Source organism: Canis lupus, chromosome 6 (assembly GCF_003254725.2).
Source record: "Canis lupus dingo isolate Sandy chromosome 6, ASM325472v2, whole genome shotgun sequence".
Lineage (NCBI taxonomy): Eukaryota > Metazoa > Chordata > Mammalia > Carnivora > Canidae > Canis > Canis lupus.
The window spans coordinates 6482506-6499054 of record NC_064248.1 but is presented as its reverse complement, the minus strand read 5'-3'; the positions used below and the strand labels follow the sequence as shown (position 1 = coordinate 6499054).

At 38.4% G+C, this 16549-nt stretch overlaps 1 protein-coding gene across 1 annotated transcript in view; it reads right to left on the bottom strand.

Moving 5' to 3' along the window:
- BAZ1B (bromodomain adjacent to zinc finger domain 1B) overlaps nt 1-16549 on the bottom strand; it is a 68490-nt gene that overhangs the window by 43637 nt on the left and 8304 nt on the right. The window contains exons 2-5 of the mRNA XM_025425828.3: nt 15788-15904; nt 9988-10132; nt 5818-6019; nt 2189-2310 (exon numbers count right to left, since the gene is read on the bottom strand). Of these exons, the coding sequence (XP_025281613.3) occupies nt 2189-2310; nt 5818-6019; nt 9988-10132; nt 15788-15904 (586 nt within the window). The remainder of the gene's footprint in view (nt 1-2188; nt 2311-5817; nt 6020-9987; nt 10133-15787; nt 15905-16549) is intronic.

Below are 16549 nucleotides of genomic sequence, written 5' to 3'. Positions count from 1 at the left end.
CCAGGGGGCACCTGGCTGGCTCAGTTGGTTAAGCATCCAACTCTGGGTTTCAGCAAGGCAGGCCCTGTGCTCAGTAGGGAGTCAGCTTGAGGTTCTCTCTCTGCCCCTCCCCACAACATGCCCACATTCTCCCCTCTCTAAAATAAATAAATAATTAAAAAATTAAACCTTAAAAAAAAAAAAGCTAACCAGCATTAACCACATCTATATTTACCAATTATCATCTCTGAGTATGGAATAAGAGGTATCTTTTTTCTTACCTGTATCCGATCTTCCTGTATTTACTACATGTGAACAAAACAATTTATACTCATCGATAAAAATAGAAGTGAGGGGCACCTGAGTGGCTCAGTTAGTTAAGCATTGGATTCTTGGTTTCCACTCACCTCATGATCTCCGGGTCATCAGATCTAGTCCCAAATCAGACTCTGAGCTCAGCAGAGTCTGCTTGTCCCTCTATTGCCCCCTCTGCCCATCTCCCTGCTCCCACGCACATTTTCTCACTCTAAAATAAATAAAATCTTAAAGAAAAAAAAAGGAATACAAGTAATAATCAGGGAAGTGGCTGAGACTTTCTAGTAATAATATTTTACCTAGTTATCTTGCTGAAGGTTAAGTAAAAAAATTAGTGAAAAACTATATTTAACATCGAATTTTCAAATATAAACAAACCCTAACAATCCAGCCATGTCTTCAGATCAACTATAAAAACAAAGGGATCCCTGGGTGGCGCAGCGGTTTGGCGCCCGCCTTCGGCCCAGGGCGCGATCCTGGAGACCCGGGATCGAATCCCACGTCGGGCTCCCGGTGCATGGAGCCTGCTTCTCCCTCTGCCTATGTCTCTGCCTCTCTCTCTCTCTCACTGTGTGCCTATCATAAATAAATAAAATAAAATTTTAAAAAAATAAAATTAAATTAAATTAAAAAAAAAAACAAGTGAGTCAAAATGCTGGGGGCGCCCGGCTGACTCAGTTGGAGGAGCAACTCTTGGGGTTGCTTGATCTTGGGGTTGGAAGTTCAAGCCCCATATTAGGTATAGAGATTAAAAATAAAATCTTTAAAAAAAAGGGGTCAAGTAAGACTTGTCAACATTCTGAGGTGGGGAAAAAACCCAAAACTACGAAGAAGCAAAAGATCTCGGTTATAATCCTTCCCACTCTCATTTACACTAAATCATGAACTTTGAAAGAACTCTTCGATTTCTTAGGACTTAGCTGTTTCTGCTATAAAACAGTTCAACAGGAAGACAAATGTGTAACCGACTTCCAACCCAACTGCCCACTCTGCTTCTTTCTAATTATAAGATTTTACACATACAGGTACAGAGTACCTGAAAATAATATGCCATATTTCATGGACTCTTAAGATGCTATTAATGAAAAACACATTGTTTTATATACACCACTAAGAAAAAAATTCTTGCCCATTTATTTTAGGATATATCATGAATCTGGGGGCACCTGGGTGGCACAGTGGATTGAGCGTCTGACTGTTGGTTTCAGCTCAGGTTGTGATTTCAAGGTCATGAGATTGAACTCCATGTTGGGCTCTGTACTCAGCATAGAGTTGGCTTGGGCCTCTCTCTCCCTCTCCCTCTGTCTCCCCTACCCCCCCAACCCCACTCTCTCTCTCTTTCTAAAATAAATAAATAAATCTTTAAAGAAAAAATATATATCATGACTCTGGATGTATTAAAACAATATAAACCTTAAAATCAGTATAACAAAGCACTATTTTAAAGGTATTTACTATTTTAGATTAGTAGCTTCACAGATTCCTTGTAAAAGCACTGATTAGTACTGACTCAGTTTCTGAGTTTAAGTGTATTACAAATTGCTTTATTTTTAACAGGGAAGAGCTATTTCCTGGGGAAACTGTATAATTGCTGGGAATCGATTCTTATTTTTCAAACTGAGTTTGAAGCTCAAATGTAAATTATTCCTATACCCTAATAATTCATATTAAAAGAAAAAACATGCTATCTCCTAGGGGGAAAAAATACAATTTAACTTAAGGTCATAATTACATAGGTCATAATTACAAAAACTAGAAAACTGCTCAGAATTTTTTGTAGAAACACATTCATTCACATTTTTCTTTAGCACATTTTCTCCAAGAAAACAAGCCCTATATTTTCTGAAATAACATTTACTACATGTAAAAGGTTTAATATAAAGTACCAACTAACCTTATCTTCATTTTGTAATTTCACATCATATTTGTGAGGCAGAAATTTTGGTGGAGCCCATTTCCTTTCTCCTTTTTTTAATGAAGTAGGGAGTTTTCGTGGAGATCTACGTGCTCTGTCATCTAGTCAAATCAATAGAAAATTAGTGAAAAAACAAGTCTTTATCCATTCATTCATTATGAATCTTACTAAACACCTATCCTGCACTAGGTACTGAGTGATGGGGCACAAAGATGAATTATAAAGTCCTTCCCTCAAGCAGATAAAGTCTATGCGCCCACAAAAATCACAATACAATGTGATAAACTACTGTAACAGAGATTAGCACAGAAAAATACTATGAGAAGAAAGAGAAGCAATGTCTAACTTGGACTGGAAGATAGGCAAAGGAAAGGGCCTAGGAGGAGTAAGATTTGTTTAAAGACTATAAGCAAGGAGATGAGTGACTATGATCTAGACTACAGTAAAAACTTCAGACTAAAGAAGTAAGTAGGGGCCAAATTATAAATAACACTGCATACCATTTTTTTTTTTTTTAAAGTAGGCTCCATGTCCAATGTGGGGCTTGAAGTCACAACCCTAAGAGCAAAAGTCACATGCTCTACTGACAGAGCCAGCCAGGTGCCCCAACACTGAATATCATTTAAAGAGACTGGAATGTGTCTCATGGGTACTAAGAGAAACAAAGGATTTTTCCATCTAACTAACTAGACATATACACTGTGAAACATCACTAGTATGAAAAAATTAAGAGAAAAAGTAATACAGCAGTTAGAAAAGGAATGAAAGGGGCAGGTGAAACTAAAGATTGGGAATCACAAAATACAGCACTAAACATCTGAATTAATGTATATGGAATAGATGCTGAAAGAGTCAAGAAGCATTTAGAAGATAGACTTGGTAACCAACTAGATGTAGAAATGCGATCAGTTTCCAAGTTTTCTGCCTTAGGGACTGAGAAAATGAGGGGGTCATTAACTGAGTAAGAGAATGTTGAAAGAACAGCAGTATTTTTGCTGACTGTCTTGGGAAGATAACATAAGATGATCAATTCAGTCTTACAGGTGTTAAATTTGAACTGCTTGGGACATACACGTAAAGACAGGGTCTAGAATTAAGGAGTTAAGCTGATATGAGTCTGGAAACCATCAGCCTTTATACAGATTAAGAATTTAAACTGGGCAGGAATGAAATGTAACAATACACTTGTATAGAAAAACAAAAAGGGGGCAGAACAAAATCCTATGAAAAATAATTTAATGAATAGCAGATGAAAAAAAGAGGTAAAAAAAAACCCCAGAAAGGTAGGGGTGCCCAGCTGGCTCAGTCGGAAGAGCATGCAACTCTTGATCTCGGGGTCATGAGTTCAAGTCCCACATTAGGTAGAGGAACTATTAAACAACCCCTCCCCCCCAGAAAAGTAGTTGGGAAAGATAGGGTGACTATAGTATCAAATAAGCTCAAAGATATGAGAGTGACCAACAATGTTAAATGGAACAGAAAAGTAAAACACAAAGAAGAAATCCATGAATTCTGCAATTAGGGGGATCACCGATAAGCTTATTAGGAATAGTTTCAGGAGTAAAGAGGCAGATGTTACACTGTAACATCATAAAGAATAAACTAATAGAACATTCTCAAGATTCCTACCTTGAATAAGACAAAAATAGAAAATAGGATCAAGGGAAGATCTGTTTTTGTTTTTGGAAAACAGGGCTTTGTTTATAAGCTGCAAAGAACCATTAGAAAGTTTAAAACACTGTATAATCAAGGATGGCACGTGATGAGCACTGGATATTATATGTTGGCAAGTTGAATTTAAATAAAATAAAATAAAAATAAATAAAACACTGTACAGTAGAGAGACACCTGGTTGGTTCAGTCAGTTAAGCATCTGACTCTTGCTATGAGCTCAGCCTTGATCTCAGTTGTGAGTTCATACCCTGCACTGGGCTCCATACTGGGCATGGAGCCTACTTAACAACAACAACAACAAAACAACAACAACAACAAAATACCATATAGTAGAATAATAAAAATTTACCTAGCTCTTGAGAAACTAAGAGGGAATGGAATTCAAAGCATATGTATCTTGGCTAAGAGAAAAGAGAGCTCCCTTCTAAGATGGAGGAATAGAATCTTATCAAGGAAATTAGGAACACAAAGCTAAAAAGTTCTTGCCCTAATACATTTTTTTCCCCACAAAATAAAAGACAAGGTCACATGATGAGAAAATATTTTTCATACTAGAATTTGCCTATCATATTTTTTTTGCCTATCATATTTCTATAGAAAATCTATCAATTTTCCCCTGAAAACATGCAGAATACATCATAACATTAATTCTTTAGCCCACCTACGATTCTTATCGACATACTTGCAGTAACATTACATCCTAGTAATTAAAACCTGAACTAAGGCACACACTCTAAAAAATAAACCAGAGCCTAACACCAGCAGTTCCTGGTACATAATGTTTAAGGTATAAAACTAACAGCTGTAACACATCACTGGTATTCCAATAACCTCATTCTAGAAGAATACAAGTGTTAGAAGACAGATCACCCAACACCTAGCCAAAATATTTATCAACCTCGAACCTTAAGAACTGTGAATAACACATATACTGTAAAACTTCAGTGTCATAAAAAAAGAGAAACTGACAAACACAGACATTAGCATTCATAATACAGAGTAGAAAATAAAACTGAAGTATCAACAACTGGAGGGAACAGCTACACAACAATCTCTGAAACTTCCTTGGGATTAGATAAGGACATCCCTCTAAAATCATTTGCACATATCCCAAACACCTAGAGACACAAAATAAAATGGAAGGCAGACAGTGGAACATTCTAATGTAACATTCTACCTCAAACTTTGTGACAACTGAATAATGAGGTAAAACTGTTTAATCCTCAAACACTCATGGGGTGGGGGTCCGATATACACAAACCCTTTGAGTGCTCATATTTTTGGAGTTTTGGATAAAGAAAGTATCCAAATTCATTATTTACACAAATAAAAAATAAAGAAAGAAGGCCTCAGAGGCTGAATAGTCTCTCCAATGAGTAACGTCTCAGTTTCTCAACTTTAGAAATATCACTGTTAGGTCTCGAGGTCCCTGAAAATTACTTTTAGTGTTTAACAATTCTGACAGCTCCCATCTTAGAGGAACCTGAATTACAGAATATAGATAAAAGGAAATACCTTAAAAGCACCACAATGACTTACAATACGAAAAGAAAAAGAGATTAGAATTAGTCCCTCCTACTCCAATCACCCCCCCTCCTTCCACACATATTTCCATATTTCCAACTTAGAGAAAAGGAAAGCCAATTTTCTTTCCCATCTTGAGTAGAAAGGTATATGCACACAGATTTCTAAGCAGCCAGAGGTAATGACTTCTCAACGATCTCGGGGAGATTTAAACCTTTTTTTGGAGGTAGGGGATTTAAATCTCGATTCACTTAGTGAATATTTTGTTTTCTGAATCATAAATGAACAAAAACAGGTCTAGCTATCTACAAAATTCATTACAAATACAACTGCTAGAGAACTCAAAAAGATTTGTGTATAAAATAAACAGAGTGGCATAACTCACTAAGGAAAGCTAGCATCATACATACTAATACTCTCTCTCCTTCCTTCATCCTCTTTTACAATTGCCTCCTTCTTCTGATGATCCTGAGCAATTTGGCTAGAATTCTCTTTGTCACTTGAGGGAGAATCACAGGCACCATCTGATTTCTTCTCAGTGGCCTCTTCATCTACTTTCTCCAAAGGATGGATTTTGACAATCCTCACCTTGAGCATTTTTTCCTTCCCAACCTATATAGGAGACAGGAGAGAATCAAAGATAATAAAGAAGAACCAGAAACCTAAAGATGTTTAGAATATACTATCCAATATTCACCCCACTCCACTTGATAAAAATTCACTGAACTCTGATACAGTCAAGTACAGTGATTTTTTCCAACTTAATTTCTCAGACTTCTAAATTGAAATAGGATACCTTAAAAAATAAAATGATTACCATCTAGTTCATAATTCATGCACCAATGTACTAAAGCCAAAAGGTAATCACTACAGTAACCTGACATATAGTTCAAGAATTTCTATTTTTAAGAAAATCAACTATAAAGGAGCACCTGGCTGGCTCAGTAGGAAGAGCATACGACTCCTGATCTCAGGGTGGTAAGTTCGAGCCTCACTTTGGGTGTAGATTACTTAAAAATAAAATCCTTAAAAAATAAGTATCAACTATACATAAGGATATCCAATTATTCTAGAATCATCTGTTTTTTTTTAATTTTTTTTTTTATTTTTATTTATTTCTGATAGTCACAGAGAGAGAGAGAGAGAGAGGCAGAGACATAGGCAGAGGGAGAAGCAGGCTCCATGCACCGGGAGCCCAACGTGGGATTCGATCCCGGGTCTCCAGGATCGCGCCCTGGGCCAAAGGCCCGCGCCAAACTGCTGCGCCACCCAGGGATCCTAGAATCATCTGTTGAAAAGACAATCTTTTCTTCATTTAATTATCTATTTCTATGAAAAATCAGTAGTGGGGGGTGCCCAGATGGTTTAGTTGGTTAACAGTCAGACTCTAGATCTCAGCTCAGGTCTTGATCTGAGGGTTGTATCAGCCCCATATTCGGTTCCACAATGGGCATGGAGTCTACTTAAAAAACAAACAAACAAAAAAAATCAGTGTGTGTATGGATGTAAGTGAGTCTATTTCTGGATGCTGTTCTTTTCCATTGATCTATTATTACTTAGCTGTCTTTATACAAATTGCACACCATCTTAATCAAAACTCAAAATCAGGGATCCCTGGGTGGCGCAGCGGTTTAGCGCCTGCCTTTGGCCCAGGGCACAATCCTGGAGACCCGGGATCGAATCCCACATCGGGCTCCCGGTGCATGGAGCCTGCTTCTCCCTCTGCCTGTGTCTCTGCCTCTCTCTCTCTCTCCCTATGACTATCATAAATAAATAAATAAATAAATAAATAAATAAATAAATAAATCTTTAAAAAAAAAACAAAAACAAAAACTCAAAATCAGTATTATACCTCTAACAACTTTGTTGTTCTTTGTCAAAGTTATTTTGGCTAGGCTCTTTGCATTTCCACATGAATTTTATATATTTTTTAAAGATTTATTTATGGGGTGCCTAAGTCAGGGCTCCCTGCTTTTATCCTGGGATCAAAGCCTGGGTCAGGCTCCCTGCTCAGCAAGGAGCCTGCTTCTCCCTCTCCTTCTGCCCCTCCTCCCCAATTGTGTGCTATGTCTAATAAATAAATAACATCTTAAAAAAATTAAGATAGGGATCCCTGGGTGGCGCAGCGGTTTGGCGCCTGCCTTTGGCTCAGGGCGTGATCCTGGAGACCCGGGATCGAATCCCACATCAGGCTCCTGGTGCATGGAGCCTGCTTCTCCCTCTGCCTGTGTCTCTGCCTCTCTTTCTCTCTCTGTGACTATCATAAATAATAAATAAAAATTAAAAAAAAAAAAATTAAGATATATTTATTGCAGAGAAAGAGGAAAAAAACGCAAGCCAGGGAGAGGGATAAGGAAGTTAGGGGAAGCCGACTCCTCACTGAGCAGGGAGCCCAGCACAGGGCTCAATCTCCAGACTGAGAAGTCACAACCTGAGCTGAAACCAAGAGTCGGATGGGGCCACTTAGGGACTCTAGCACATAAACTTTATGATTAGCTTGACAATTCCTACAAAAAAGTTGCTGAGATTTTTATTATTACTTTGTATTTTGAGTATAATTGAAAGCTGCCAGGATTTTATTGCAACTGTGGTGAATCTACACATCAATTTGGGAAGAATTGACATTTTAACAATACTGAGTTTTCTGACCCATGAACAAAAGGTCTATCATTTAAGGCCTCCTTTAATCCTTTAATTTCTCTCAGGAACATCTTATAATTTTTAGGGTATGGGTCTTGTGTATCTCTTGTCAAATTACTCCCAGAATATTTCACATTTTTTGGTATTACCATAAATGGTAATGATCTTTCTAGATTTCAATTTCCAATTGTCTGTTGCTAACATTGGTTTTTGTTATTACTTCTTGTATCCTGCTACCCTGCTAATAAACTCACTTATTAGTTCTAGTAGCTTTTATGGGAGATTGCAGGAGATTTTCTACATAGATAGTCATATTGTCTGCAAATAAAGATCACTTTAGGGGATCCCTGGGTGGCTTAGCGGTTTAGCGCCTGCCTTTGGCCCAGGGCGCGATCCTGGAGTCCCGGGATCGAGTCCCACGTCGGGCTCCCGGCATGGAGCCTGCTTCTCCCTCTGCCTGTGTCTCTGCCTCTCTCTCTCTCTGTATGTCTCTCATGAATAAATAAATAAATCTTAAAAAAAAAAAAAAAAAAGAATTTTCATTTTATGAATAAGGGAACTAAATCAAAATTAACATGTTGGAACCATGGCTTTCACTCATATGTGGAATTTAAGAAACAAAACAGATGAACATGGGGAAGAGAAGGAAAAAAATGAAATAAGCTGAAATCAGAGAGGGAGACAAACCCTAAGAGACTCTTAAACTATAGGAAACAAATTGAAGGTTGCTGGAGGGGAGGTGGTGGTGGGGGAATGTGGTAACTGGGTGATGGGCATTGAGGAGGGCATGTGATATAAAGAGCACTGGGTGTTATATGCAAAAGAAAAATCACTAGATTACCTCTGAAACTAATACACTATATGTTACTTAAATTGAACTTAAATAAAAAAGAAAAAAAAATTAAATAAATATTTGAGCCTGTTTACCACCTCAACATTTCTGTGCAGATTCTGCAGGACATTATGGTAAAGCAACTAGCCCAGTACCCAGTACATACAGATATTTAACAAATATTAGTTCCCTCCCTCCCGAATCTTACTTTTAACCATTCAAAGGGTTTACTTTAGTCCTAAATTTTCATTTTAGTCAGTTATCCTTGTGCTATCTGAGCTAGAAAATTAAAATACAAATTTAGTTAAAAAAAAAAGAAGAGGGACACTTGGGTGGCTCAACAGTTGGGCGCCTGCTTTCGGCCCAGCGCATGATCCTGGAGTCCCAGGACTGAGTTCCACAACGGGCTCCTTGCATGAAGCCTGCTTCTCTCTCTGCCTGTGTCTCTGCCTCTCTCTCTCTGTCTCTCATGAATAAGTAAAATCTTTTAGGGCAGCCCAGGTGGCCCAGCAGTTTAGCGCTGCCTTCAGCTAGGGCGTGATCCTCGAGACCCGGGATCGAGTCCCACATGGGGCTCCCTGCATGGAGCCTGCTTCTCCCCTCTGCCTATGTCTCTGCCTCTCTCTCTCTCTCTGTCTCTCATGAATAAATAAAACCTTTAAAAATAAAATAAAATCTTAAAAAAGAAGAAGAAGAAGAAAGAGAAAAAAGTCAACTTGCTCACTATTATAGTGATGTGACATTCTTTGCCTGTTGGCACCTCAGATTTGGATTAAACATTATCTGAAAGTCTTTGAAATAAAGTATGAAAAAATTACACAACCACAAAAAGCAAAGATAGAAAAGTTATCAGAAAGGGATAAAACAGGGCAAACAAGGATGCAATGGTACACAGTATAATAATTACCAAAGTATTAACAAAATATTAAACATTCTCAACAATGAATATGGTTCTAAATTTGGTCCCTACAATATCTGATACTGAGTAAAGCAAACTTCAAATTTAATACAGGTTTACATGCAGAACTGCATTCTGTAATCTATACTGGAAGTTCTAATCTCAACATATGGTGAGTCAAATTGTACAAAAAAAGGGGGAGGTGCTTACCTCAAAATCACATTCTTCTCCCACAGCATATTTGGTCATGATCTCTAACCAAGCAGTATCTACTAATTTCTCTAAAGAGGCTGTATTATGGTGAACCATTTCCAGAACAAGTTTCTCGTACCAGGCAGGGAACTCCTCCTTTAAACTAAACAAACATGTGATTAGTTACCAAGAAAATGCAGAAAAAAACCTATCTGGAAAATTTTTTTTTTTCTATCTGGAAAATTAATCCAAATTAGTGCATACATTTCTTAAGCAAATATAAGCAGGCACTTGAGAAAACAAAGCTTAAAAACCATGTGGCAAGGGGATCCCTGGGTGGCTCAGCGGTTTAGCGCCTGCCTTTGGCCCAGGGCGCAATCCTGGAGTCCGGGGATCAAGTCCCACGTCGGGCTCCTGGCATGGAGCCTGCTTCTCCCTCCTCCTGGGTCTCTGCCTCTCTCTCTCTCTCTCTCTCTCTCTCTCTCTCTGTCTACCATAAATAAATAAATAAATCTTTAAAATAAATAAATAAATAAAATAAACATGTGGCAAGCAAGCCAAAGAAGGAACTGTTAAAAAGCTCTGTCTGTCAGATGGGCCTATCCAGGTTAGTTTTCTCATCTAGGAAAATAGAACTAATAGGCACATCAACAGTAAGGCTGAACATTTTCCCATTTGTTTGTATAGCAGACTTCCCTTTTTAGGTGTGAATTATTTATTCATATCCTTTACACATTTTTTTGTTAGAAGATCATAACTTGTGACACCTGGGTGGCTCAGCAGTTTGGCGCCTACATTCAGCCCAGGGCGTGATCCTGGAGTCCCAGGATCAAGTCCTGCATCAGGATCCCTGCATGGAGCCTGCTTCTCCCTCTGCCTATGTCTCTGCCTCTCTGTGTCTCTCATGAATAAATAAAATAAAATCTTAAAAAAAAAAAATCATAACTTGGGGCACCTGGGTGGCTCAGTGGGTGAGCGTCTGCCTTTGGCTCGGTTCGTGATCCCGTGGTCCTGGGATCAAGTCTCACGTCAGGCTCCCCACAGGGAACCTGCTTCTCCCTCTGCCTATGTCTCTGCCTCTCTCTGTATGTCTCATGAATAAATAAATAAAATCTTAAAAAAACAAAAAAAGAAAGAAAAGAAAACCATAACCTGATTCTATTCGTATTAGGCCTCAATCAATAAAATTCTTCCTTATGCATTCATTCATTTAGGTTTCACAATACCTTGTGAGCTATCTAGAATTTTCATTTTATAGGCAGCCCCGGTGGCTCAGTGATTTAGTGTTGCCTTCAGCCCAGGGTGGGATCCTGGAGACCCGGGATCGAGTCCCATGTCAGGCTCCCTGCATGGAGCCTGCTTCTCCCTCTGCCTGTGTCTCTGCCTCTCTCTCTCTCTCTGTATGTCTCTCAAGAATAAATAAATAAAATCTTTAAAAAAAAAAAAAAGAATTTAATTTTATGAATAAGGGAACTAAATCAAAATTAACATGTTGGAACCATGGCTTGAACTCCAAAGCCCCTGCAAAAGTAAAACAATGAGGTACTACTTTTCACTTATTAAACTACCAAAAAGAATTTTAATTAACATACCCAACATTGAACAAATGAAGAGTGCAACGTGGCACTCATGCATGCTGACAGCCTGTATTTCCACTCTTCTGGAAAGCAGTTTGACAACAATTATCACAAGTGTCATATGTGCACAAAGACAGTCACTGCTAGATTCTTCATGATAGCAGAAAATGGCAAGCAACCTAAATGGACACCTGTTAAGATCTCCATTCTGACCAGATTGTTTAATATTTGTGTTGCAGGGCAAAGGGGAAGATCAGGCACAAGAACATTCATGCAAATCCAAATACTAGGCTCACTATCATATTTCCAGTGACTCTGTGCTGTTTATAACTAAAAATGTTCCTCCAACAGACTACTACCCTTAAAAATCTCTTATCATACTGCCTTACAATTTACCTATGGAGTTATCTGCTATTCCTCAGTCCAATCAATAAACTTCTAGTCTCCCTGCCTTTGTTAAGGCTGTCACTTTTGTCTTCTCCCACCATCCTCCCTCCCAGCTTATCACTGTCCCAAGATGTCCTCAGACTGTCTTAACTCCACGAGGTCTTTCCCGACCCCTATAAATGCATGCTCTCCCTTAAGTTTCCCAGTCACTAGGCTTAAAACTTCATTACACACAGCTAACTCCTGGGGAGTGAGGGTGGACAGTGATGTTCAGATTCTTTTCTTTTTTTTTTAAGATCTTATTTACTTATTCATGATAGGACACAGACAGAGACAGAGACACAGTAGAGGGAGAAGCAGGCTCCATGCCGGGAGCCCAATGTGGAACTCGATCCCAGGACTCCAGGATCACACCCTGGGCCGAAGGCAGGCGCTAAACCGCTGAGCCACCCAGGGATCCCGATGTTCAGATTCTTATACTAACTCTGTATTGCTTACTTTCTTATAACATGTATACACTACTTTTATAAACAGAAAAAAATGGGGGATCCCTGGGTGGCTCAGGGGTTTGGCGCCTGCCTTTGCCCCAAGGCGTGATCCTGGAGTCCTGGTATCAAGTCCCGCATCGGGCTCCCAGCATGGAGTCTGCTTCTCTGCCTCTCTCTATCATGAATAAATAAATAATAACTCTTTTATTAAAAAATGATTTCTATTTAAATAAAAATTATAAAACCATACTTAATAAAAATTAAAACCATACTTAAATGAAAATTAAAGGGACACCTGGGTGGCTCAGTGGTTGAGCATCTGCCCTTGGTTCAGGGCATGATCCTGGAGTTCCTGGATCGAGCTCCACATTAGGCTCCCTCTGCCTGTGTCTCTGCCTCTCTATCTCTCGTGAATAAATAAAATCTTAAATATATATATATATATATATATATATATATATATATATATATATATATATAAAAAACCATACCTTTTCAGTAATCCCTCCCATCAAACCCTATACTCTCTCTGCTATCAAATCACTTCCCCAACTGTGTTCTTCAGAACTTCCCTCTGATGTAATGGCTTCTAAGGTCAAGTAAGTTTGGAATCCACAAGGTTAAACCAAGCTACAGTTTCTTTACTGGAGGGCTTCTGAAAATATTTAATATGCTAATGTGCATTATGAATTGTCAAAAAGAAAGTTGAAGGGGCTCTTCCAAAGTTAGGGCCAAAAAAACTCTTTTCAAAGGAAGGATTAGAGAATCCATCTCATTATTTCTATTCCCAATAACACCATAACTCTATACCTGAATACTATCCTAGCAAAAGTACATCAACTTCCCACCTGCTCTTCCTTCCCTAACTCATCCTACACACTGCTTCCAGATTAATCTCAAAGCCTAACTCCAATTGTTTCTTTCTTGATAAAAAATTATTGCTATCCTCCTACATTCACTGAATTAAATACAAATGCCTCATCTTGTCTTCTATAATTTGGTACAAACTATCCTTTCAAGTGTCACCTTCCTCATGAAGCGCCATGAAGTTTTCCCTAATGACTCCAAGTTTATCTCTAGTTTCTAAATTACCACTGTCTCTTTGTATGTAGGAAAGCAATTTATTTACATTTTTAAACTAAATTCTCTTACTTATTCTTAACATTTTTTCACTTGGTTCTCTTTGGGTTTTTCTAATATAATCATATTACAAGTAACAATAACTGAGTTCCTCCTTAGCACTCTTCATACTCTTTGTTGTAGGTTAATGGTTACCATCTTTTATTTACAAAGAATTTTCACACACATACCCAAAAAGACACCCAGAGAAGGTAGCATTATCTCTATTTGCAAAGAGCAAACAGTAAGTGCTTATATAGTGTAGAGGATAGCACCTAGGCACTGTAACCAAATCCAGAATAAGTCAAATATGAGACCTGCCCTCAAGAAATCCATAAGCTACTATGAAGGTTGGCAACTGCTCATGGGTCAAATTCAACCTACCACTAGTTTTTGTAAATTATCTTTTACTTATAGCCATTCTCAATTTTTTATGTTTTTATCTATGGCTGTTTTCACTGTACAATGTCAGAGATGAATAGTTGAGACACAAATCACATGGCCCACAAACCCTAAAATATTTACCAACTCACACTCTACAGAAAAGGCTGGCTAGGCCCTGGTCTAATAACACTAAACAAAACACATACATAAATTACACTAATCCGGGATCCCTGGGTGGCGCAGCAGTTTAGCGCCTGCCTTTGGCCCAGGGCGCAATCCTGGAGACTCAGGATCGAATCCCACATCGGGCTCCCGGTGCATGTAGCCTGCTTCTCCCTCTGCCTGTGTCTCTGCCTCTCTCTTTCTCTCTGTGTGACTATCGTAAATAAGTAAAAAAAAATTAAAAAAATAAAATAAAAATAAAAAATAAATTACACTAATCCAAAATGGGACAATGTAAGTGACCAAGCAAAGAAGAAACAGACATCTGGTTAACAGACTCAACTAATTATTAGTCAATGATGGAGCCATTACTAGAACCAGGTCTCAAGTGAACCTAGTGCCATTACACCAACAAAAGAGCAGAACAGTATTAGATTACTAAACTGTATGCTCTCTGCTTATCTGCTATCAAGAGAAGTCAATGAAAAGCCCACAGAAAAAGCTTCTATTCCCAATTCCTTAAAGATTTGTTTAATTATCACCCCTGGTTTCCTTTTTTCTCTTTTTAAGATTTTATTTATTTATTCATGAGAGACACAGAGAGAAGGCAGAGACATAGGGAAAGGGAGAAGCAGACTCCTTGCAGGGAGCCTGATATGGGACTCGATCCCGGAACTCTGGGATCATGCCTGAGCTAAAGGTAGATGGTCAACAATTGAGCCACCCAGGAGTCCCTCACCCCTGGTTTCCATATATCTTTTGCATGCCCTACTGCCCAAATTCTGAGTGTTTTCTTTGAGAGAATACTCAGATGAGTAGGCACTTTGAACATAAACATGATTTTTTTTTTTAAGATTTTATTTATTCATGAGAGACACAGCAGAGAGAGAGAGACAGAGACACAGGCAGAGGGAGATGAAGTCTGTGAGGGGAGCCTGATAAGGGACTCGATCCCAGGACCCCAGGATCACAACCTGAGCCAAAAGCAGATGCTCAACCACGAAGCCATGCAGGTGCCCCTGTAGACATGATTTTTAAAAATACCTCATTCAATCACCCCATTTAGATAAACTGTCTTCAAACTGCTTTATGTTTGATACCTACTGTAAAGACTGTCTTAAATTTCAAATGACCACAAAATAAAGAAAACTTTCTAATTTGCTGTCTCCATATTACTTCTAGATTATCAACTTCCTTTGCTCAGAACCACATTTCCAGAGAGGCATCTGGGTGGCTGTCAGTTAAATGGTTTCACTCAGGTCATGATCTCAGGATTGCGAGATCAAGCTCGGTGAGCCCCGTGAGCCCTGCATCAGGCTGTGTGAGGAGCATGGAGCCTGCTTACGATTCTTTCCTTTTCCCTCTGCCCCTCCATACTCCTCACATGTGTACTCACTCTCTCTAAAAAACAAAACAAAAAACAAAAACTGTATTTCCAGAATTATTTCGGTTAAAGTATATAGAGCAAGAACAAAGCCTAGTAAATACCTAAATAAGGGTACACACAACTATATGTTCCATATACTTTGTTACCAGCAAAATACCACTAGGCAAGGGCACTCAGTCACCAATACATTATACTAATGTGATGTATTCCAACATATGCCCACAAATTTAAATGTAAATAATTTTACTGTAAATATTCCCCCTTTCCTAATAATACAAAAACGGTGCTACAAGAGCATTGCTTCTATTACTTACAGTTCAGCAACTTCCTGTTCCTCCTCCCAGGCCTCCTTGTGTGTTAGTTGACTGCTTCCAGTACTCTTACATGTCCAAATGCGCTCACTGTACCTTTCCAGGCGGGCCTCATACTCTCTTGTTAGCGGTGGCTCAGGAAAACAATATTCAAGCAAAAGAGACAACTTATCCATATCCAAAAAATACTTTATTACATAAAAAAATCTATAGCATCCTTTCTATAATATACAGCATAAAAAGCTAAAATTGAAATCAGAGTTTTCAAGTGACAAATAAAAAACAAATGATTTAAAAAATGACTAAAATGGTTTGTCATGGGGCACTTGAGTGCCTCAGTCAAAGCATCTCCCTTCAGCTCAGGTCATGATCATGGGTCCTGGGATCAAGCTCCTCATTGGCTCCCTGCTTAGGGCGTCGGCTGGGAGTCTGCTACTCCCCACTACCCCTCCCCTGCTCGTGTTCTCTCTCACTCAAATAAATAAATAAATAAAATCTTTTTTAAAAAAATAAAAAAAAATTTTTTTAAATTAGTATCTTGTTATAATTGTGATTTCTTCAATTCACCTGTTTCATTTCAAGAAGACTCTCATAAGGAAAAAAAAAAAGACTCATAGCGCTGAAAATTTTTAAGAAAAAATAAAGGTAAATTAAACACGTCATGAGGAATAAGAATTTAAGGTATATGGAATTGTTACACAACTCAGATGGTCAGCAAGCTTAAGAATTTGCTCCATGGAAAGATGAGAGGACTACCCCAATCTC